This window comes from Myxocyprinus asiaticus, chromosome 11 (genome assembly GCF_019703515.2).
Source record: "Myxocyprinus asiaticus isolate MX2 ecotype Aquarium Trade chromosome 11, UBuf_Myxa_2, whole genome shotgun sequence".
NCBI lineage: Eukaryota > Metazoa > Chordata > Actinopteri > Cypriniformes > Catostomidae > Myxocyprinus > Myxocyprinus asiaticus.
The window spans coordinates 46,649,855-46,672,533 of NC_059354.1; the positions used below are offsets into that span (position 1 = coordinate 46,649,855).

Genomic DNA, 22,679 nt, shown 5'->3' on the forward strand with positions numbered 1-22,679 from the left:
CAGCCCGCCTGGAGGACTCTCAGACCATGAGAAACAAAATTCTCTGGTCTGATGAAACAAAGATTGAACTCTTTGGCCTGAATGTCAAGCGTCATGTCTGGAAGAAACCAGGCACCGCTCATCACCTGGCCAATACCATCCCTACAGTGAAGCATGGTGGTGGCAGCATCATGCTGTGGAGATGTTTTTCAGCGGCAGGAACTGGGAGACTTTAGGGCAGGATCGAGGGAAAGATGAATGCAGCAATGTACAGAGACTTCCTTGATGAAAACCTGCTCCAGAGCGCTCTGGACCTCAGACTGAGGTGAAGGTTCATCTTCCAACAGGACAACGACCCTAAGCACACAGCCAAGATAACAAAGGAGTGGCTCCGGGACAACTCTATGAATGTACTTGAGTGGCCCAGCCAGAGCCCAGACTTGAACTCGATTGAACATCTCTGGAGAGGTCTGAAAATGGCTGTGCACCGACGCTCCCCGTCCAACTTGATGGAGCTTGAGAGGTCCTGCAAAGAAGAATGGGAGTAACTGCCCAAAAATAGGTGTGCCAAGCTTGTAGCATCATACTCAGAAAGACTTGAGGCTGTAATTGGTGCCAAAGGTGCTTCAACAAAGTATTGAGCAAAGGCTGTGAAAACTTATGGACATTTTATTTATTTTATTTTTTTTTTGAATTTTGAGGAAAATAATGAATTTAATCCATTTTGGAATAAGGCTGTAACATAACAAAATGTGGAAAAAGTGAAGCGATACAATAGGAGTGGGTGAGAAACAGATATTTAAGTCCTTTAATATTATAAATTCTCCTCCCTGCCCAGTAGGTGGCGATATGCACAAAGAATGCGAATAATCGGTAAAAACAAAAGAAGAATGTGATAGTAAAAGTGAAAGAGGAGATTTATAGTTAAAAAAGACTTCAATATTGATCTGTTTCTCACTCAAACCTATCATATCACTTCTGAAGATATGGATTTAACCACTGGAGTCTTATGGATTACTTTTATGCTGACTTTATATGCTTTTGGAGCTTCAAATGTTTGGTACCCATTATATGGACCTACAGAGCTGAGATATTCTTCTAAAAATCTTTGTTTGTGTTCAGCAGAAGAAAGAAAGTCATACACATCTGGGATGGCATGAGGGTGAGTAAATAATGGGAGAATTTAATATTTTGGATGAACTATCCCTTTAAGTGCCAGAATAGTTGGAGGGGAGGGATAAAAAAAAGGGGGGATTTTGTAACAGCCAACAACAATAACAAAACAAAAACAAAAAAAAAAACTGTTGTTTTAGAAGCAGAGAGAGTTATTATATTTTAGTAAAACATTACAAAGACACTTTTTATTTGGGATAATGTGCACTGATAAATTGCATATAGTAAGACCAGGAACGTACATTAATTTCAAGTTGACTAAGCGTTTTTTTTTTTTATCTTATTTTTTTATGCTTCTTTACAATATAGTCACACTTTATTATTGGAAAACAAACTGTAATGGAGATGCTGTATTTAAAGTTTAGGCATCTTTGCTGCATTTAGTCTCATAGAAACACAGGAGGCACCGGCAGCATATCTCATCTCTCGTACCATTCCAGTCCATTGTTTCTTGTCCTCCTCATACCTGTTAAGAGGTATTTTAGATTTGCTTTAGTCTCTTTTAGACTGATGAATTATCTGTATATTATCTAAATATAAATTATGTCAACAGAGGACTAATGCTGAGAGAATAAGATGAAAACTTACTGCCAGATGTCTGTGATTTCGGAGGGCACACTGTCTTTGTTCTCATTCTCCTTTATGGTGAAGCCGCCCACTGCATACAGAGCTCCGGCAGTACTGACCAGGTTAACAGAGCTTCTCTCTTGAGCAAACTCGGGGAACGTCTCCCATCTATTGGGAAAAAACACAACATGGATATTTGGTGGAACGTTTTTTGAGAATAAGTTCTTATAAAAGAGTAAAGGAACATCTAGACACATCTTTCCACGAATATACGTTTGTTTTAGTCTGGAAAGAAAAAACTTATTGCGACTTTTTTTTAAATTAATTCATAGAAGTGAAAGTCATCCTTCACAGACATACTGTAAATGAATGCAAGGTGTTGCAAGCCCTTTTGACATTTAATTATGTGCAGGATATTAATTTTAGATATCAGTTCAATTTTCACTAGTTAAAATGCAAATTCTTGATATCAACAATGGAATTACTACTAGTGAAAATGTTAAATGAGGTCATTACTTGTGGACATACCAGTTCTTGACATCAAAAATGGATTTTCAACTAATAAACAATTACTGATATCTGTAATTACAATTTTACTGCTAGAATTTCACAATGATTCAATTCATTCTCTCCTGTTCAATTACAGATATCTATAATTTCTTACTAGTTTCCAATTTCACATATCAGCAATGCACTACTTACTAGTAAAAATCGTTTTTATATCAATAATTACATTGTTACTCGTGCAAATGTCCATTTCTGATTTTAACAATTGAATTGCAACTATAGAAAATGTTAATTTTTGATATCTGTAAATGTATTTCAATAAATTGAAGAGTAATTTAAGATATCTTAAAAGGTTTTCTTACTAGTTACAAAACATTATAGATACCTAAAATCAACATGGCAACTTATTTTTTTTTACTAGATGTTTTTCAGTTGCTGATATCTGGAATGGACATTTAAACACTTAAAAAGTGAAATGAAATTAATGCATTTCAATTTAATTGTGTAATGTATAACTAAATTAAATAACACTTAAAATATTTAGTTTTTTAACATTTTATTTTATTAAAGAGTACTCAATTCACTTTTATTTAATTTTATTTTGAAATATAAATGCATAAATCTTAAAAAAAAAAAACAAATATAGTCTTTACAAGTAAGTAGTACATTGCTGATATGTGAAATTGGAATTTCAACAAGGAAAACATTATTATTCAGCATATTTGCTATTGAACAGGAGGGAATGATCGAGTGAAATGTCCATTTTTGAGTATTTTTAAAGTATTCCTTTAACCTTTGAAGAACAAATGCATAATTCCAGAGATGAAATCTAAATTAAAAACTAAGGATTACATACTTGTTTGTTTCACAGTCATAAGCTTCACAAGAGGCTAAGAGGCCATCTTCATTTGCTCCTCCAACCACAATGATCTTTCCTTTGTGGACCACTGCTCCAAACATGGACCTGGGTGTCTGCATTGCTGCCAGCTCTTTCCATTCAGACTTCTTATGGTTGTATGCAAACATTTTGTTGATAGTTTTACTGTTCCAAAGATAAAAACAAACAATGAAGCAGTATCACAGAGAAATTAAAGGCTTTTAATTTTTTATTTGCTAGTGGCACTAACCCTTTTATAACCCAGGATTAAGCAGTGAGCGGTGCTAAGCCCCTTTAAAATGACAGGTGTGAAATATTGCTTTACATGGGGTTAAAAGCTGGGTTAAAATGGTGATAACCCAGGGTTAAGTGCAGTGTAAAAAGCACTTCTGTCCCTATGATTTTGGAGCATAATTTTAAAAGCACTAGCGCTAAGTGCAGCACTATGCTTTAAGTCTAAGCGCAAAGTCAGTGGGCATGCTATGAAGTTTTGGTATTTTCTTGCAAGCATGTGCTAAGTGTAAGCGTGAGTGGGTTTGGTGAAATTGTGCTCCCAAAGCGCTAATGGGCTGGGTCAAGTGCAGTTTAATTCTGAGGTTCTTCTCTGGTTATTTCACCATCTGCATCCTATTAGGTAGTCTATTCCCTGTCAAGCACCAGCGATATAAACAAAGACAGCACATTCATTAAGTAGTTGGTAGTGTAAAGGGACTGTATGCAATAAATTAGAAGAATAGAAATATGGATTTACATTCTTTTTTTTATTTTTAATATTTTATTTTAAAAAAATATGATTGAGTGATAGTAATAATAACTAGATAGTAAAGTCTGACAACAAACTATATGTTGGCTTGACAAAGCCTTGTCTGAAAGTTTAAGATAGTTTGAAGAGTTGGAAGTTTGAAGGTCTTACAGTCAGACAGACAAAAGGAACATCATACAGATAGACAGCCAGCAGCAAGAAGTCCTATTCAACCCTACCCCTTGCTTGTTTTTCTGAATGGCAAATTGGTTGCTAGGGTAACCCCATTTGGTTGCTAGGCAGTTACCAAGGTGACACTGAAAATGCTCCTTGCTACCTTGAGTCAAATGAATGAAACCATAAGTCTCTTCGATGTTATGGTGCAGAGATATGTGATTTGTTACATGGTTGCTAGGGTAACCCCATCTGGTTGCTAGGCAGTTACCAAGGTGATACTCAAAAGGCTCCTTGCTAGCATGAGTCAAATGAAATAAACCAGAAGTCTGTACAATATTCTAGTGCAGAGATATGTGATTTGTTACTTGGTTGCTAGGGTAACCTCATCTGGTTGCTAGGAAGTTACCAAGGTGATACTCAAAAGTATCCTTGCAAGCCTGAGTCAAATGAACAAAACCAGAAGTCTCTATGATGTCCTGTTGCAGAGATATATGTTTTGTTACTTGGTTGCTAGGGTGAGCTCATTTGGTTGCTAGGCAGTTTCTAGGGTGATACTAACAAGGCTGCTTGCTGGCCTGAGTCATTCAAGCTAACAATGAAGTCTCTATGATATTCTGATCCAGAGATATCCATCTAAGCTCATTTTAATGGAAGTCAGTGGGTTTTGATTGCTAGGGTGCACTAAATGTTTGCTAGAGTGTGGTTAAGTATTGTCCAGCATGATATGTAAAGGCTCCTTGCTGGTCTGAATCAAATAAGCCAAAGTTGATGTCTCTACGATGTTGTGGTGCAGAGATATGTGTTTTGCTATAGTAAGTCCATCTAGTTGCTTGGAAGTTGTCAGAGTGATCCTAAAAAGGCTGCTTGCTGGACTGAGTGTATTGAGTCAAACCTGACATTCTGATCAGGAGATATCCATCTAAGCCATTTTGAATGGCAGTCAATGGGTTTTGGTTGCTAGGGTGCACTAAATGGTTGCTAGGTTGTATGCAGTTGCTAGGGTGTTAAAGTGATGAAGTGAAAGAAAGAATAAAAAGAGTGGAGTGATGGAAAGATAGAAAAGAGAGTGATGGAGTGATAGATAGAAAGTATGAGTGGTGGAGTGATAGGAAGTAGATTGAATCCTCTAAAGAATTTGTTACAGGGAAAAGTTTTCACACCTTGAATGGGAGTCAATTTAAAATCAGTCATGTTCGGAAGTCCGATACAGAAATACCGGAAGTCCGATCAGTTAGAAAAGAGACAACAACCCGAGTCAGACCAGTCTGAAGGTCTGTGGTGAGTTTGGTGTTTGTAGCTTGAAAGCTTTAGGAGGAAATACTGTTTAAATTTTGGCTCAGAAGAAGAAGAAGAAGCTTAAATAGTAGTTCAGTATGTTGGCTTTGTCAAGCCAACGTAATTATGCTTGCCTTTCAAATCAAACTTTTCAAATCACGCCGCTGGTTGAGCCAAAGTCTTGTTTGGCCCAGTCAGGCTGCTCAAACTATCCGAATTGCAATTCCATTTGGTGCAGCTAGTCGTGCAGAAATTACATGTTTCACCTTAAATTAAAATCTTAAGTTCTTACTTTTCATCCGTTTTTCCTCCTATGCAGTACACGAGTCCATTTTGTGAGATCACACTGTGACCATGAATTCTTAAGGGCAACTTTTTGGTCTCCATCCACTTCATCTTACTGCGGTGAACAGAAAGAGAACAATATTTAGACATAAACACTGCATTATTTGGCTATTATTACATGGAGAGTTCACCCAAAGATTACAAAAAATTCATTCTCATGTTGTTCCAAACCTGGATGACTTTCTTGCTTCGGTGGAACACAAAAGGAGATGTTTGGTAAAATTGTATTATTCAGTTTCATTGAATGGGAGCAGCACAGTCAAAATTTACCCTCATATATATAATGGAAGAAAGGACGTCATACAAGTTTGGAATGAGTAAATAATGACAGAATTACAATTTTTGGGTTAACTGTCCCAAAAGGAGGTAGCAGAAAATGTAAGAAACTTACTCGACATCATAGCAGAGCACTGAGTCCAGAGACTCGTCTGCCTGCAGGTCTTTACCAGCAACTGCAAACAATAGATTTTCAAACTCCCCCATGGCGAACAGACACCTGGGTGATGGCATAGGTGGCAGAGCTATCCAGTTTGAAGAATGGGTTTCAAGCTGCAGGACATGTAAGATTTGGAAGGAATTACAAATGAAATCAAAATGTAGTTTTTCAATTCTCTCTGACATTGGGCTTGATGTTACAAGTTGAAGGAATGGTTCACTCAAAAATGAAAATTCTGCCATTTACTAACCCTCAAGTTGTTCCAAACCCCTATGATTTTCCTTCTTCTGTGAAACATAAAAGGAGATGTTAGGCAGAATGTTGACGCTGCTCTTTTCCTTATAATGTTAAGTGACTGTGGCTGACAAGGGAGCACCATAAAAGTAGCTCACGCATTATACTCGTCTGAATACAAGTCTTCTGAAGACATACGACCCACACAACAGAATTTCATTGTACAACCTTGAACACGCTTACTGATAATCTTCCCCTCTGCTGTAGCTTTCAAATCTCATTTGCAGCTGCGGATGTTCAAACTTCAGTGGTGTTTTATGTAAGTTACAGTGTGTCAAACCTGGCATGAAACATTTAAAGGCATCGTTTTTTTAAACAAATATTCCAAGTTGAATATAAGTTAAGCTCAACTGACGGTGTTTGTGGCACAATATTGATTACCACAAAAAATTGTCCCTTCTTTTCTTTAAAAAAGCAAAAATCTGGGTTACAGTGAGGCGCATGCAACGGAAGTGAATTGGGCCAATCAGTAACCGGTAAAATACTCACTGTTTCAAAAGTATAGCCACAAAACAAACAATATGCATATGCATGTTAATGTAATTGATGATAAAATGGCATACTAACTAAAGTTATATCCAATTTTTCAACTTCGTTGCCATGATGACATAATGCTGTAAACCTTAAAACCCTAAAACAGCAGTTAAAATAATTTAAACAACTTTAAAGCTCAAATAATACACAAGTTTTAACACACCAATTAATCTAAGTGCTTTTATAAAATTATAAGCTTCATATTTTTCCCTTTAAACCTTCCAAAAATTGGCCCATTTCCTTCCGTTGTAAGTGCCTCACTAGCTGTTTCAAATTTAATTCATGCGAAAATCATAATGTCGCAAAAACAATGTGCGAATAAATCTCATTTCCATCCCATGTGTTCAAAAAAGAAAATCATCAGTTCCGGATTACTTGTAGCCACTGTGACTCTTTTATTAATTTTTAATGTCATTTTATTTCTTTTTTTTATTCTCACCCCAATTTGGAATGCCCAATTCCCAATGCGCTCTAAGTCCTCATGGTGGTGTAGTGACTCACCTCAATCCGGGTGGCGGAGGACAAATCTCGTTGCCTCCGCGCCTGAGACCGTCAATCCGCACATTTTATCACATGGCTTGTTGAGCGCATTAATGCAGAGAAGTAGCGTGTGGAGGCTTCACACTATTCTCCGTGGCATCCATGCACAACTTACCACGCGCCCCACTGAGAACGAGAACCACATATTAAAGTGACCACGAGGAGGTTACCCCATGTGACTCTGCCCTCCCTAGCAACCGGGCCAATTTGGTTGCTTATGAGACCTGTTTGGAGTCACTCAGCACGCCCTGGATTCGAATTTGCGACTCCAGGGGTGGTAGTCAGCGTCAATACTTGTTGAGCTACCCAGGTCCCCTGACTCTTTTATTAATAAAATACTTGCAGTTTACTGTAAAACAAGCAGACCAATCTCATGTCTGGGAGCGACAGCGTGTTACACAATTCTCGGAGCACTGTGTGTGCATTCCTCTATCCTTATGACTTTACCGTGCTGATCTAGAAGATATTTTTCAAAAGTGTTAATAATCCTGCTTTTCGCACAGCTCAAGTTTGTATTCGACTTATTTGCTCTACAAACTCTTTGCAGGCTTTGAATTTTCAGGACGTTATTTCAGGATGACCAGAGCAACATTTCAGATGCGATGACTGGCCAGCTAGTTAGTCCAGTTATGACCGATTATTCAGTCACATTACTTTTTGGATGCACATCTTGAATTCCTAATGAATTCAGTATGAGTTAATTGGTAAATGCGTTTCCATCATAGTTTATGCGCATTTATTTTAATTGAATAAAAGATGTATCCACCTCAAGCGAGCGTATACATTTTTTATGCGCATTTTGGAGATTTTATTTGCATCTAGGTTTCTGTACAGCAGTTTTTATACGATATCCCAAAATGCGCATAAAAAAACTGTGGATGGAAACCCAGCTAATGTAACCTGTTTTTTTAAAGGTTATTTATTATTATTATTATTTGTATCAGCATTATGCCACAAATGCTGTTGATTTAGCTTAACTTGTATTGAAACCGAAATATTCCGTTAATTGGACGCAACCGTGAATGGGAGCTATCATATAGCTTCAGAAGACTTGGAAGTGAATGAATGAACGTTAGACTTATATAGTGCTTTTCTGACACTACACTCAAATCGCTTTTCATTGTGAACAGGGGACTCTCAACTACCACCAGTGTGCAGCATCCATCTGGATGATGCAACGGCTGCCATAGTGTGCCAGTACGCTCACCACACACCAGCTATTGGTGGAGAGGAGAGAGTAGAGTGATACAGCCAATTAATGGGTGGGGATTATTAGGAGGCCATGACTGATAAGGGCCCATGGGGGGAATTTGACCAGGACACTGGGGTTACACCCCTAATCTTTGCGAGAAGTCTCCTGGGATTTTTAATGACCACAGAGAGTCAAGACCTCAGTTTAACATCTCATCCAAAAGATGGTGTCTTTTTACAGTATAGTGTCCCCCTTACTAACACCTCTTCCAGCAGCAAACTTAGTTTTCCCCAGGAGATCTCCCATCCAGGTACTGACCAGGTGCAACACTGCTTAGCTTCAGTGGACAACCAGTCTAGAGCTACAGGGTGATTTGGCTGCCGGCAAATCAACATTGTAGTGTACAATATCAATATAAAGTATCAAATGAACTATTTTTATGGCATTTATGGCACTTTTGTCACATTTTTGGAGCTTGACAGCCCAAATCCCTATTCATTTTCAAGTTGTCTTGAAAAGTAGCAGCCTGAACATTCTTCATTTGTGTTCCACAGAAGAAAGCAACAACATGAGCGTGAGTAAACAATGGCAGAGTTTCTTTGTAAGATTAACTTAGTCTTAAATGAGTGCCTCTTAAACCTGATAAAAATTGCACTGCAGTGGTGACTCCTTGTTGTCCTCATCAACAAACAGTCCTCCCAAGAGATAGAGCTGGTTCTTCTTCGACGTGATGCTGACATGGTTTCGAGGTATCTGCTCTGCCATTGCAGCTAGGAAGCATTCATTTTCATTCACATCATAAGCCACAGCTGCTGTGTCGTTAATCATCAGGATGAGATCCCTGGCATACATGCCCAGCCTTTGATTGTCATTCAGGTAACCAGGCAACACATTTTCACCCTCTTCTCCGTCCCCTTTCTCTCCTTCCTTAGTTTGTGGAAGTTTTCCAGCAAAAGCATCTTTGATGACCTGTAGCTTCTTCACAAGCTCAGGGTCAGCCTTGATGATGTCATCCTTTTCCACTTTCTCCTTAAAATATTTCTCCGGGAGCAGACGGAAGCGGATGTGTTCAAAGGCATCACCCAAAGCTTTCACCCGGATCTCCTTGTTTTTCCTGACCCATTTCATCAATAGCTCGAACACAACCTCTTCTTTTTCCACATTTAGAGCATCACACCCGATTATAGCAAAGAGCTCGGGAGCGTTGAACTCCAGAAAGTCCTCCTCTTTGGCTAAAGTCTCAAAGCGATCCGCTATGAAGTCCCTTGCGGTCACAGCGAGTCTCGGGCAGCTCAGAACTAGTCCCATTCTAAAGACAGCCAAGCAGTTACCTACCGATAGCTTGTTTTGTAGATAATTGATGCAAACAGTGCACACTGATGGTATCTGAAATCTGTTGGCAACTGCGAAGACATCTTGCACATTCTCGTCCGTGATCTCGATCTCGGCAGAATAGAGATAATTCACAATCATGTCCATAATAGTGGGATCCACGTCCTCCAACACCACTTCCTTGTTGGAGTCACTTCTCTCCACACCATCTTCTGAGATGTAAAGCTCTCTGAAGTAAGGGCTACAAGCAGCCATGATGAGTTTGTGGCAGGGAACACTCCTGTCTCCAACTTTCAGAATGCAGTCGACAAACTTATTCTCCTTCAAGAGTTCCTTCAAGCCATCCTGAAGTAGGGTGCTCTGAAAGAGCTTCAGGTCTTCTTTCATACTCGTGGGATCCATGTCAGAGGTCTTGAAGAGGATGCAGTGCTTCCTCTTGTCTTGCCGTCTCAGTTGTAAGAGGCTGAAATTACACGGAGCACCAACACAAGCCCACTGCAATTTAAGCCCGCATCTCTAAATATAGACCCTCCATATAGTCAGAAAGAATTCAGGTTGACCAAACAGGAGGGCAATCACATCAACTGACTGAAAAAGACAACTGTGAACCTTGGACACTCTCAGAGGTCAGGGAAAACAAATGTGTGTTTGGTGATACAGTATATTGTTAAATGAGGTGTCAGTTGAGGAATTTATCTGATGCAGGGGTTTAAGAGGCATAAATAAATGTGTGTGCTGTCATTTGTGCCACTCTCGACTTCTGTGACTCACCCATTTTCTAATAATTCACGTCCTGATTTCTAGTTAAAGGAATAGTTCACTCAAATAGGAAAATTCTGTCGTTATTTACTCAACCTCATGCCGTTCCGAACATGTAAACTACGGAGCCCCTTAGAGGACAGGGAGGAAATATATGTTCTGAAATAGTTTTGCATTCCCTCACAATTTTTGAGGGGATTCCCTCGCAATGGCTTTATCCATCCCTTACGATAACACAAACTTTACAATCGTTTTACTGCAGTAACCATTTGTGGTTAAAATAGTAAAAATACAGGAAAACCAATTATAATGGTTGTGCCAAAAAAACAAAACAAACAAAAAAAAACAACATGGTTAGTTTGTGGTACATACGTAGCATGGTTTTTAACACAAAAATTGTTAAATAGTTGCTGAAGATTTACTACAGTGAAACCATGGTACATTTTTGTAAGGGCATATTTATGTTATTTTTTTGGTGGAAACCAAATCTTATACCACAAATTAACCATGGTGTTACTATAGTAAAACTGTAGTAATCTTATTTATTTTATTTTTTTTGGCAGAATGATTTTCATTAACATCATTTTGGTTTTACTATAAACATCATGGTTAAATATGGCTACTGTAGTAAAACCATCATAAAACAATTTTTTTTTTTTTTTTTTTGTGGTTATTATGGTTTTACTACAAATACCATAGTTCAACTATGTTTAATACAGTAAAACCATGGTTAATTTTCATAAGGGATGGATAAAGGTATTGTGAGGGAATACAAAACTATTGCAGAAAATAAATACCCTCCTGTCCTTTAAGGTGCTCCGTACACACCGTTTTGGAACGACCTAAGGGTGAGTAAATAATGACAGTTCACCAAAGACTGAAAATTCTATCTCTTTAAATGTTTTTATCATACTTTTTAACGTTTTGCTGCCTTAAAGGTCAGCAAACAGCAGATGCTGTCAGGACAGAGGACTATTAATCAGCTCTTCCAGTCCTTCGTGAAGCAGTCGGGCTCCTTTGTCGAGCTTCTCTGATACATTTTTGAACATACAACCGAGGTCCTTTTCATTTAGGTATTTTTTGGGTTTTGACCAACATATTAAAACCACTTAAGACCAAAAACACTCAAACAACTTGGCTATACCACTTTCTCATATACCTTTATTACAACACAATAGCAAAATTAGCATGTTTCTAATGTACGATTTGTAATTATTTAATCCTTTTATTACATAAGTAGAAATATTACACCTATATTTCTATCTATACATTTAAAGTACATTTCTTAACCTACACTTGGTTCATCAAATGTAAATACCTCTTATTATTGGTTATTAAATAAATACTCTAAAAAAAAAAACAGATAGGATAGCAGTTTTGTCATTTCACTGATGGGCAAAGCCTTGATTTTGAATGTAAAAAAATCAAACAATGTAACTGCAAAATACAGAACTGTTTGTAAACTTTTACTGTGCAGTTATCTAATGGTCACTCAGTATCATCATTTCAGTGTATTAACCCATGACCTCCCAGAGTCCCTGTAGTGTGAATCCATCCTTCAGTTTCTCTATAGCCAGACCCAGTTCTTCAGAAAATACTGGCTCACGATCGTGTTGCTTAAGGAGAGCGATAATACATAATAATTAGTAGTATAATGAGATGACGTAAGCATTTCAAATACTTTTTTGAGGGTCAGTGACAAATCTGGATGATCTGAAGGTACGGATGTGCCAAGCTTTTAGAAATGTATTCTTTGTATTCATGTTTGTTTTATCCATTATTGAAAATGTTTTAAACTAAGGCTGTTAATCGATTAAAAATGTTAATCAAATTAATTACACAATTTGCAATGAATCGCATATAGAAATATTTTCTGATAAAGGCTCTCAAATAACAATTCAATATATAATTATTAAATAATTATAAATATAATATACAGTATATTATAAATAAATTCAGATAATTCAAAAGCATTGCATTATTGTGGCAGGCGAGTGAAGCATTGAGGAAAAAAAATACAAAAAGTGGCTTTAGAAGTCATTTTTCCATATTTCCATATTATTGAACATAAGCCAGTGATTGGTCTACAGTCCACAGCAATCCATTTTGTAATTGGTCAGTCTGTTCGATATAGATATATTCTAAAGTTTTTTAGAAGGACGCTTCAGATGGACGCATTTGGTGCGTCTCACTTCGGTTGCGTCACTTCATAAACAGCGTTTTTAGGTCGCTGTGTCAAGTTAAAAGTAGTTTGAAATGTCTTGAGATCCCTGCATTCGAAATTGTGCTCCGTCCAGCTGCGTTTGAACGCAAGAACGCATTCACATCTTGTGCTTTTACTAGTGTTAAGCAAGTTACATTATTAATACTTGGAAATAAAAAGTTATATTTACCTTATTTCCATCTGCAAAGTAAGCCTTGACAAAGACAAAAATCAAAATAAGTGATTAAACATGTAAAACAACTCAACATGAAACAAAATCTAGCCTTAAAATATCTAAATAAGATAACGTCCCCAATGCCAGAATCATCAGAACTCTGTGTAAACATTTTTGAAACCAGGCAACTAAAGTTTGAGTTGGTGGGACATTCCGAGTCATGGCTTATGCGATCAGCTATTTTCAGCGTGTGAGACACACACACACACACACACACACAAACAAACACAAAACTACGTGGTGAGTTAGCGAGCCTCATATCTGAGAGCAGCATATGAAGTAAAACTCACTGTAAAGGCATCTGTGTGTTCATCGGGCTCAATCTCCACATCATCAGGGGGCTGCTCTACAGTCAGCTCCTCTAGAGGCTGAGGCTGAGGGGAAAAGAATACAAAATATATCAAATGTGGTTGGTCACTTTAGATGTCAGTTTTGGGACTAAAAACAAAATGTTTTACATTCCGCTGCCTCCTTTCCAATTGGTAACTGGTTAGAATGAAATTAAAGAACAGTTAATAACGTTCTTTTTTAAATGACAGTACCCTGTGCTAAGGTTGGGTGATATACCAGTTGCAGTGTTACAAGGTCTCTCAAGCAAAAAAGGGACCTGATCTGGGAAAACAAGCTCAAAATAAGGGACTTGCCTCCATCAAAATAAGTGAAAATAAGCAATTCATTTTTTCCCATGGGGGGAATTATCAGCATCGAAATCATAACAAGCTATTTCAAAAATACATCTGGCCATCTATAATAAATCTGCTTGGGTGTGTTTGCACTAAACATCATCTTAAGTGGGCCGAATTATTTTATTTTAAACATTTAGTAATTACTTTATTTTATATATATATATATATATATATATATATATATATATATATATATATATATATATATATTATTTTTTTTTTTTTTTTTTTTTTTTTTAACTTACACATCTGATTCTCGGTCAGAACTCACCAGCATCAAATCTGAATTAATGCATCATATCTAACAATAATTCAGTGACGACTTGGAAACAACTGAGAAATGTACATTTTGCCTCTATATTTTTCCTTGTATCTGGATTAACCGTGCATGTATACGAAGTAATTATATATAGGTGTCTAAAAGGACTTCAGCATGTCATAGAAGGTTACATTCACAACATGCATTAAGGCAAAGAAATATGTGATGCAGCAGTTTCCTTCAGAATCAAAGCACACGCCTCGTTTTTTGGGCAACAAGAAATGGTGTAATTCCAAAATTACATCGGAACGAAATTAATCAGCTACCAACATTTTAAAATAATGTTTTCACTCCGGAACAATTGAAAAGGACTTCATTTTTGGTTACGTTCTGCAAAAAAAATTGTTTTTGTTTTTTGTTTTCGTTCCTTGGAATGTTTTCAATCCCTGGACTGAACGCGTTCTTGCACTGAAAAAAGCTAGACGCAACGCAACAAAAAGAACAGAATGCAGGTGTCTCGAGACGTGTTATTAAAAACTGATATTCTTTAAAACTTGACACGGCGTCTTCAAAACAAGGCGCTCATTCGCAAGATGCCGTAATGAGCGAGATGCACCGCAACGGTCAAAGACATCAATCTAGTACATGTTTACATAGAAAAACAACTGGAAAAACAGTGCAGATGTTCGGTGTGAATGGCCTCTAAGAGATCATTTTGCCCAGAATAAGTTGTAATGGAGACCAGACTTTATGAAGGCATTGGTTTGGTTATGCCAGATTAGTAAAATATCAATCTAACTTATCAGCATGTTAGCCAAAATGTATACCAATACTGTTTTGAAACATTTGTTTTCAAGACTATCACAATTAATTTTTTAACCACCTTTTCTTCCATCTCAAATTCCACACCGAAAATAGGATTTGCTGAGTACACTTTGTGTAAAGAATTGATTTCCTTCACTGCATCTTGTAACTTGTCCATTGGATCAATCTTGAATCCCAGCACATATCCTCCTGTCTAAGAGAGCAGGCATTGACAAAATGAAAAAGAAAATCTATCTTGTAAAACAAATAAGTACTTTAATAGGTTCTATAATACTTTAAAAATAATTTTTTAGAAACATTAAGCTTTTAACTAAACATCAGTGTCATTATAGGTCATGTTATATGTAATATTTTGAAGGCATTTCTAGTTATGTAAATCTGGATCCCAGTCCAAACTCACTTGCTGAGAACTCTCAATGACAAGAGCGAGTCCAAATTTAGAATCTCTGATCCTTATGGAATGCTGGAAACAAAGTCATGGAAGGAAAGAACATTTTTAATAAATACAAATCAATATTGATATGTCCTCTCTAGTAACCAAGAAAACAGAAGCAAAAGAGACGCTCACAATTTGCAGATAGGGAATGCTGACGTTGAAGCTCTCATTCATGTTGGCATGCCACACAATCCTCACATTAGTAATGAAAAAAGTTCCAAGATTACCCTGAAACACAAGGGTATGTTTAGTTTTTGACGTTCATAAAAATTTCGATGACAGATTTTTAGATATATGTGCAAATTGCAAATCTACTGTAAATACCTGATCACTGGATAAGTTCCAGACTCCGTTAATTTTGTCATAAACTTGCTCCTGTGGCAAAAGTCTCAGCTGTTTATTTTGAATGAGAGCTCCTCTTAGCTTGAGATCCCGATACATTTTGGAGGTCTCATAAGCCCTACAGAAAACACAAATAACAGTCATAATTAATAGTTAATAATTATTTTATTTTATATAGTTCAGTAGATTTCTTATTGCATTCTATTGGCATTAAATCATTTAGCACCTTTTCTGTTTAACTTTTCTTTTTATTTGTCCTTTTCTATTATACTTTCCTGAGTAATTACATGTATTTTATTAAAAGTTGCCCATCTTTTTTTCCAATTATTTTTTTTTTTTTATTATTATTTATTTTCTAAGCTTCCAACACCATTGAGTAAAATGTGTATAATAAATGCAACCTATCATTTAACTCAGGGCCTTTTTTTGGGGGGGGGTATTTCTTTATGTCCTATGATTCTCAGGATTCTAATTAAATATTGCTTGTCCCTATTTAAGCTAACGGGACATATACAAAAACTATGTGGTTCAAGTATCTTAAATCTATGCAGGTGATCAGCACTCTACTTGGATGATATTTCTGGTATTATGAAATATCTCAAATTAATTTTCCAAGCATAATGGAGATACTTTTTTAACTTTTGCCTCCAATTCTATCTCCCAATTTTCTTTAATATTATGCAATTTCACAATAACAAGCAGTTTTCTGGAGTATTTTATTGATTAAACTATAAAATCTATGAATCTATCTGTACTCAAAGTTTTTTTTTTTTTTTTTTAAAGATTCGTGCATTTCAATTTCATAACAAAATTCCATCAAATATAATGTTTTTTTTTTTCCTCCCAATTTGGAATGCCCAATTCCCAATGTGCTTTTAAGTCCTCATGGTCATGTAGTGATTCGCCTCAGTCCGGGTGGTGGAGGACGAATCCCAGTTGCCTCCGCGTCTGAGATCGTCAACCTGCGCATCTTATCACATGGCTTGTTGAGCGCGTTGCCACAGAGACACAGCGTGTGTGGAGGCTTCACGCCATCCACCGCGGCAACCACGCTCAACTCATCACGCGCCCCACCGAGAACGAATCACATTATAGCGACCACGAGGAGGTTATCCCATGTGACTCTACCCTCCCTAGCAACCGGGCCAATTTGGAGTCACTCAGCACGCCCTGGGATTCTTAAAACAATAACAAGTTTATTATAATCCAAACACAAATTGTGTGTTGGGTATGGACAAACTAAAGTAAGAACATAGATTATAAAACTTGTACACTCTTACACTAAAGTGGTCTAATTTGGTTTAAGATGAATGAGAACTACCTGTGAACAGCAATGACCGATGTAAACAGTCTCGGACTTCCTGGAACCACATTCGTAAAGATGAACTCAAATCTAGTGTTATTAGATTTGGTCAATATGTAAAGCGCCTCAGTCTGACCTCGCAGTTTCTAGGGGAAAAAAGAGCTAATTTCACATTGTGTACATAGGCTATAGTGATTCCAGTGTGATAAAAAACATGACAGAAGATGTCTCACCGAATTTGCGGTCCGCGTGGTGATATTAATTACGCAGTTGTATCCCACCGCTATAAACAATCACAAAAAATGGGATGTTCATATAATGATAAGGGCTTACTACAAAGAGCTAAACCAGATTATTATTTAGATTTTGAAGAATATTTACAGAGCTTTTGTATATAGAGTACAGTAGTAGCAGTCATATGGACTACTTTTATAGTGTTGATCTGAGCTAAACGCCTGTGGTCACTATGAACTGTCGCTGTATGAAGAAGAAAAAAGTGTGTGCATTCTTTACAATTCCTCCTTTTGTGGTCCTGTTCCATAAAAAGATAACAGCATGCAAGTTTGAAACTCCAATAATGACAGATTCTTCATTTTATTAACTATTCCTTTAATATTTCTCACATACTTACACAAGTTGACTCTTGGCAGTGCCAATGAATGCCAGATAATTCTTAAATTGGTCACCAGTAGTCTTCCTATAAAAAGACAAAACAATTATAACAATCATTACATTGCTATAACCCAAGCAATATAAATAGACAAGACAATTAAAGGCATATTACATGTTAGTAACCAGTGTCAGAAATTCACTTTTACATAAAGGGGCAATATTTGCCATATGGATTTGATTTTGTGGGACATTTTTTCCTCTTATGAGGGCCTTTATTTTTTTAAACCATTCAAAACAAAAACTGTCTCTTCCGTTTATGTCTTTTCAATCTATTTATTAATACAAATTCTGGTAACAGTTTACAATAAGATTCTATTTATTAACACTATTAAATGCATTGGGTACCATGAATTAACAATGAACATACAACTTTCAATGAAGAAAGGTATTAGCGTATGTAGAAATTATCGTTAACAAAGATAAATAAATGCTGTAAAAGTATTGTTCATTGTTAATTCATGCTAACTCATGATGTTAACTAATGTTAATAAATATATCCAAAATGTAAAGTGTTACCCACATTCTCAAGATTAAGAATTGATTACCTCTTACCTTAAGATCAACAAAACATCAACTCATATTTTATACCATAATATGTATAACTAGGACTATAATAATAGCCTAGATCAGACATTCCCAAACCAGGGCCTGCGGGCCAACGCTGACCCGTGATGACCTTCATAAACATATTAACAAAAAATTATATCTGGATGTGTTAAATTTCCTTGATGTTAAATAAAACGTTATTAATGATACAATAATAATTTTACATTAACCACTTTTGGTGTATGGATCATATCTCTGATGTTCATTGTTAAATGCTTATTTTTGCATTGTGTTATTCAACTGGCATGGAGTTGCTACATTTTTTGTTTTTATAAACTCCTTATTCCAAATCCGGAGAAATGCTGTCATCTCCTCCTGTGTGTCGGTGCATTCGTTTTGTAGGCTGTTAATTTAATAGCCAAAATATTTAGAAGTATGTGAATGGCAAAAAGTTTTGTTTCAGTAACAAGGCACATTATGCAATGTACAGATCATGCAACTTTGTCATTATTGAAACATGCCATTTTAAAATTGAATGAAATGCTTAAATGAAAGAATTTGACATAAAAGGATGACAGAGTCATAAGGTTAGGAAAAATTACCTTTGTAAAGGTAAAAAAAAAAAAAATGCCCCCATATGAGCCGTGTAAGGGGAGAATTCCTCCCCAACCCCCATTTTCAGAAATGAATTTCAGGCCCTGAGTTTGTTATAATGCAACGTTTACTTTCGGTCCACGGCCCTCAATCAAGTTTGATTTTTGGCCCTTTGCAAGAAAAAGTTTGGGCACCTCTGGGCTAGATATATTAAGAACTATCTGCATAGCAGAAAGAAAAAAATCTTTGAGAGGGCATTGTTTGCCCCTAAATTTGGAATTTCATGGTTATTGATTGATTGATTGATTGATTGATATTTATTTATTTGGTGGATCCCCCCCCCCCAATTTGTGACTCTGGCAGTAACCTATTAAAAAAAATTATTAGAAATAGTATGTAGGCCTAAATGAATGTAAAGCTTTGATCACCTCTATCCCCGTTATTTCCCTTCGTGTCCTCGATTGAATCCAGGCAGTCGATGAGCACTTCACCTGGTCTAGTTTTCATCTGCCTTGAATAAAACATAAAATCACATGCTGCTATGGGTTAGGGTTAGTGTCAATACAACACTATACATCCTACTGTATATTTTATATATACAGTATATTATTGTTATTGAATAATGTGTATCTATATTGTGTGTATTGTATACTGTACATTGTATATTATTATTTGTGTATTGTGTTGTGTGTAATTATGTGTATATTAGATATGTAAATTGTGTTGTGTAAATCTGATGTTATTGTAAATTGGTATATGTCTCATCACTGTCATGGCTGCTATGTTGCTTGGAACTGCACCCAAGACTTTCACCCACTGTTGCACTTGTGTATATGGTTGTGTGACAATAAAGGTGATTTGATTTGATTTGCTTGAAGAAGATAAACATATACAATTATTAGCTAATTTCAAACGCTCGAGGTCTGTGTGATTAAAACACAAAATGAGAAAGAATCAAGGAACCTAATTGAAATCTAGCGACGTGTAAAAAGTACGCTAGCTCACTGTTAGGGCATTTGATTTAATATATAATCATATTTAATGTCATTAGTTCGAGTGCACTTACTGTACCGTGACGTCAAACCTCACGTCTCTGTCCTCCCACAGCGCGTCTAACACTGACGCCATGCTCAAACCGTACTGTCAGATGTATTGTAAGCGAATAAAACTGAAGTAAATGTGTTTTCCCCTGTGATAACATTGATTAAAACGCTCTCGGCCGCTCTGTAAGAGGATTAAACGCGTAGCGTCTTCTCGTCACCACAGTAACACTTGCGCGTATGGCGGGATGGAAGGGACAAAAAGCTTTTGCGAATAGTAAATAGTAGGCTTCAAAATAAAAGTCTTGAGACTACTAGGGAAAATGCTTCTATTTTGCACTTTTCTAATTTAATACAAGACAATTTCAATGCTATTATCTGTTTAATGAGATAAGTGTATAATTTACATTCGTTTCTGAATTTTTCAATATTTGCTATCTATGCCATATATATTTGTGTCTATGTATAAATTGAAATATAAATTGTATAAATTATATTTTTAATTATTCGTTTCATGTTTTCTGAATACTGAAAATGTAAGTAACACAAAGACATCATTATTAACCAAACATTTTATTAAAGAAATCCACAAAATCTCAAAGATATAAATTTGCAAACATTTCTAACACTCAGCATAGGCCTATGTCTACAATTCAATGATGGCTTATTTCAGAACTAAAAATGATTAGGAATCTCACAGGGCTAGTTCATTATTGGTTGCAAACATTTGGAATGCACAATTATATTTTGTCTGCACAAACATTATAAAGCTACATTTGACTTCAAATACATTACAAAGAATATATACAAAATCTTGGCTTTTAAAAAATAATAATTGAATTTAAATTATTACAACATAGTGACTTTAGAACCTGGTGTATTTGCTTTACTCCTACAATTCTTATTCAAATAAAAACTTCACCTAAAAAGATAAAGAAACAATTCCCATAAAATCCCTAAACATAATTTATGTCATGTTTCTCAACCGACTAAATGCTGCATGTGACTTACTCAAGTCACAAATTGTATTTTGTGTAAACTGTACAATTTTAAATAAAAAATAATATATATATATATATATATATATATATATATATATATATATATATATATATATATATATATATACAGTCAATTCCCAGTGAATTTTTTTTTAAATGTTTCTGCATGTCACAAGAAGAGTAGTGCATTCTCAGTACAATAAAGAAAAGAAAAGAAATGTGTTGTGCTAATAGCACATTATGATAGCATGAAGATATATACCCAAGATATATACCTGTATAAAGCTTCATAATATCATTTTATAGTTAATCATTTTAAAATATTTTGATTAAAGGCAGATCAGACAAACTGAATCTGTCAGACTACATCAAAATATTTTCTAGAAACTTCCTTAAAGTTGAGGGAACAATTTTATGACAACAATATCTCATTAAATGGTAAACGTTTAAACATTTTTAATTATAGTAGAATATCTGATCTTCATCCATTTCAGCCAGCTATAAAAACAAATGCAGAAAAGTCAGGATAAGATGCCAATAAGAAGGAAAGCCACATTCTGAACTGAAGATATATTCAATACAAAGTAAACTCAGTCGACAGCATTTGTGGCCTAACCATCATAACATAAACAAAGTACATCTGCCAAGAAAAGTAGTCCTACCTTTTACTCAATCATTCATTAAGTGTTTTTTTTTAGAAAAATAAAGGCTTCACCTTTCTCCTTTAAACCCTCTGGAATGCTGGCCCCATAGACTTCCATTATACTGTAAGTGTGTTTCTGGACAAACAATTTTTGCTTTTATTAATCATGGTGTGAAAATACCTGTGCTGATAATAACACATGTCTTCTTGCATTCTTCCTCTGTCTGGAAACGGGTTTCATTGCCGTCACAACCACCGTACCAGAACTGAGCACAAGCATTTGCCTGTTTGGCATAGTACCAGCGAATGATGTAATCTCTACATGAACCTTGACTCAAACTCAACAGACATTGAGGATCCAGAAGAGCTGACTCTGACAGAATAAGAAAAAGAGGAAATAATATCAATAAAAACTTTCATTACTTACAGTGCAAAGATAAAGGAGTAATTCAAGTCATTATTTACTCACCCTCATGTTGTTCCAAACGTTTGTGTAATTTGTGTCGGTGGAATACAAAAGATATTAGTTGAGAAACTACTTAAATTTCGGTCTGTTCCACGGATAAAGCTATCGCATGGCTTCAGAAGACTTGGAATATAGCATATGAGTCATATGGACTACTTTTATGGTGCTTTTGGAGCTTGACAGACGTGGTCACTATTAACTGTCATCATATGGAAAAAAGCTTTGTAAAGACTCTTCAAAAATGAACAGCAAACAAGTTTGGAATCTCTTGAGGGTGAGTAAATAATGACAGAAATTTTTTGTGAACTTTTGCTTTGAGCAGGGGTGTAAGCGTGGATGATTTCTTCAGTTGGAGAAAGATTAAGTGTGGTGTAATATGTGGGTCATTGTGCTTGGATTAAGAGACTTTCTTACAAAAGCTGTCTTAATATTACCATCTACCTATTATCACAACAGGACGAGGCTTTATGTTTACATTCACATTCACTGATGAAGATAACGATACTGATGACGATGATGAAGATGATGTGGCGGTGGATTGAGATGTTCCTGTCTGTACCGGCTGGACTGTCTTATTGACAACAGCAATGGTGCCTCCACCTCGACTTTGGGTCTTTATATTAAGATCCTCCCCTTGAAAGTCAACATGACCTACCTGCATAACAGCCACAACACAAAATCAGACATTAGATTCGTTCA

At 36.1% G+C, this 22,679-nt stretch overlaps 3 protein-coding genes across 4 annotated transcripts in view; all 3 read right to left on the bottom strand.

Moving 5' to 3' along the window:
• The window catches only part of LOC127448416 (ceramide synthase 6-like), a 427,716-nt gene that overhangs the window by 133,834 nt on the left and 271,203 nt on the right, over positions 1 to 22,679 (bottom strand). The window lies entirely within an intron of this gene.
• On the bottom strand, positions 1,138 to 10,518 carry klhl41a (kelch-like family member 41a). The gene is made up of 6 exons (XM_051710908.1): positions 9,278 to 10,518; positions 6,034 to 6,191; positions 5,590 to 5,697; positions 3,083 to 3,268; positions 1,741 to 1,887; positions 1,138 to 1,618 (listed from the first exon to the last, which is right to left on the bottom strand). Exons 1-6 carry the CDS (start codon positions 10,370 to 10,372, stop codon positions 1,507 to 1,509), a joined length of 1,806 nt encoding a protein of 601 aa, XP_051566868.1. The 5' UTR covers positions 10,373 to 10,518; the 3' UTR covers positions 1,138 to 1,506.
• On the bottom strand, positions 11,873 to 20,088 carry bbs5 (Bardet-Biedl syndrome 5). Of its 2 annotated transcripts, none has more exons than XM_051710923.1 (12): positions 19,897 to 20,088; positions 19,259 to 19,341; positions 17,650 to 17,715; positions 17,252 to 17,301; positions 17,037 to 17,164; positions 15,698 to 15,833; positions 15,506 to 15,601; positions 15,338 to 15,400; positions 14,996 to 15,130; positions 13,458 to 13,541; positions 13,123 to 13,146; positions 11,873 to 12,345 (listed from the first exon to the last, which is right to left on the bottom strand). In XM_051710923.1, the coding sequence occupies exons 1-12, from the start codon at positions 19,956 to 19,958 to the stop codon at positions 12,244 to 12,246; spliced, it is 1,029 nt and encodes a 342-aa protein (XP_051566883.1). In that variant the 5' UTR covers positions 19,959 to 20,088; the 3' UTR covers positions 11,873 to 12,243. The 2 variants fall into 2 exon arrangements, with proteins under 2 accessions (XP_051566883.1, XP_051566884.1); XM_051710924.1 differs by having other exon boundaries at positions 19,259 to 19,366; positions 19,897 to 20,057.

Excerpts from the sequence above, each read along its gene's own strand:
- klhl41a (XM_051710908.1), bottom strand. The coding sequence starts at position 10,372 with ATGGATCCCACGAGTATGAAAGAAGACCTGAAGCTCTTTCAGAGCACC. Across the intron at positions 5,698-6,033 it reads GTGCTCTGCTATGATGTCGA|TAAGATGAAGTGGATGGAGA; the intron begins GTAAGTTTCTTA and ends TGTTCACCGCAG. Across the intron at positions 3,269-5,589 it reads GGAGGAAAAACGGATGAAAA|TAAAACTATCAACAAAATGT; the intron begins GTAAGAACTTAA and ends TCTTTGGAACAG.
- bbs5 (XM_051710923.1), bottom strand. The coding sequence starts at position 19,958 with ATGGCGTCAGTGTTAGACGCGCTGTGGGAGGACAGAGACGTGAGGTTT. Across the intron at positions 17,302-17,649 it reads ACTGCCAAGAGTCAACTTGT|CGGTGGGATACAACTGCGTA; the intron begins GTAAGTATGTGA and ends GATTGTTTATAG. Across the intron at positions 15,834-17,036 it reads TCGGTCATTGCTGTTCACAG|GGCTTATGAGACCTCCAAAA; the intron begins GTAGTTCTCATT and ends TGTTTTCTGTAG.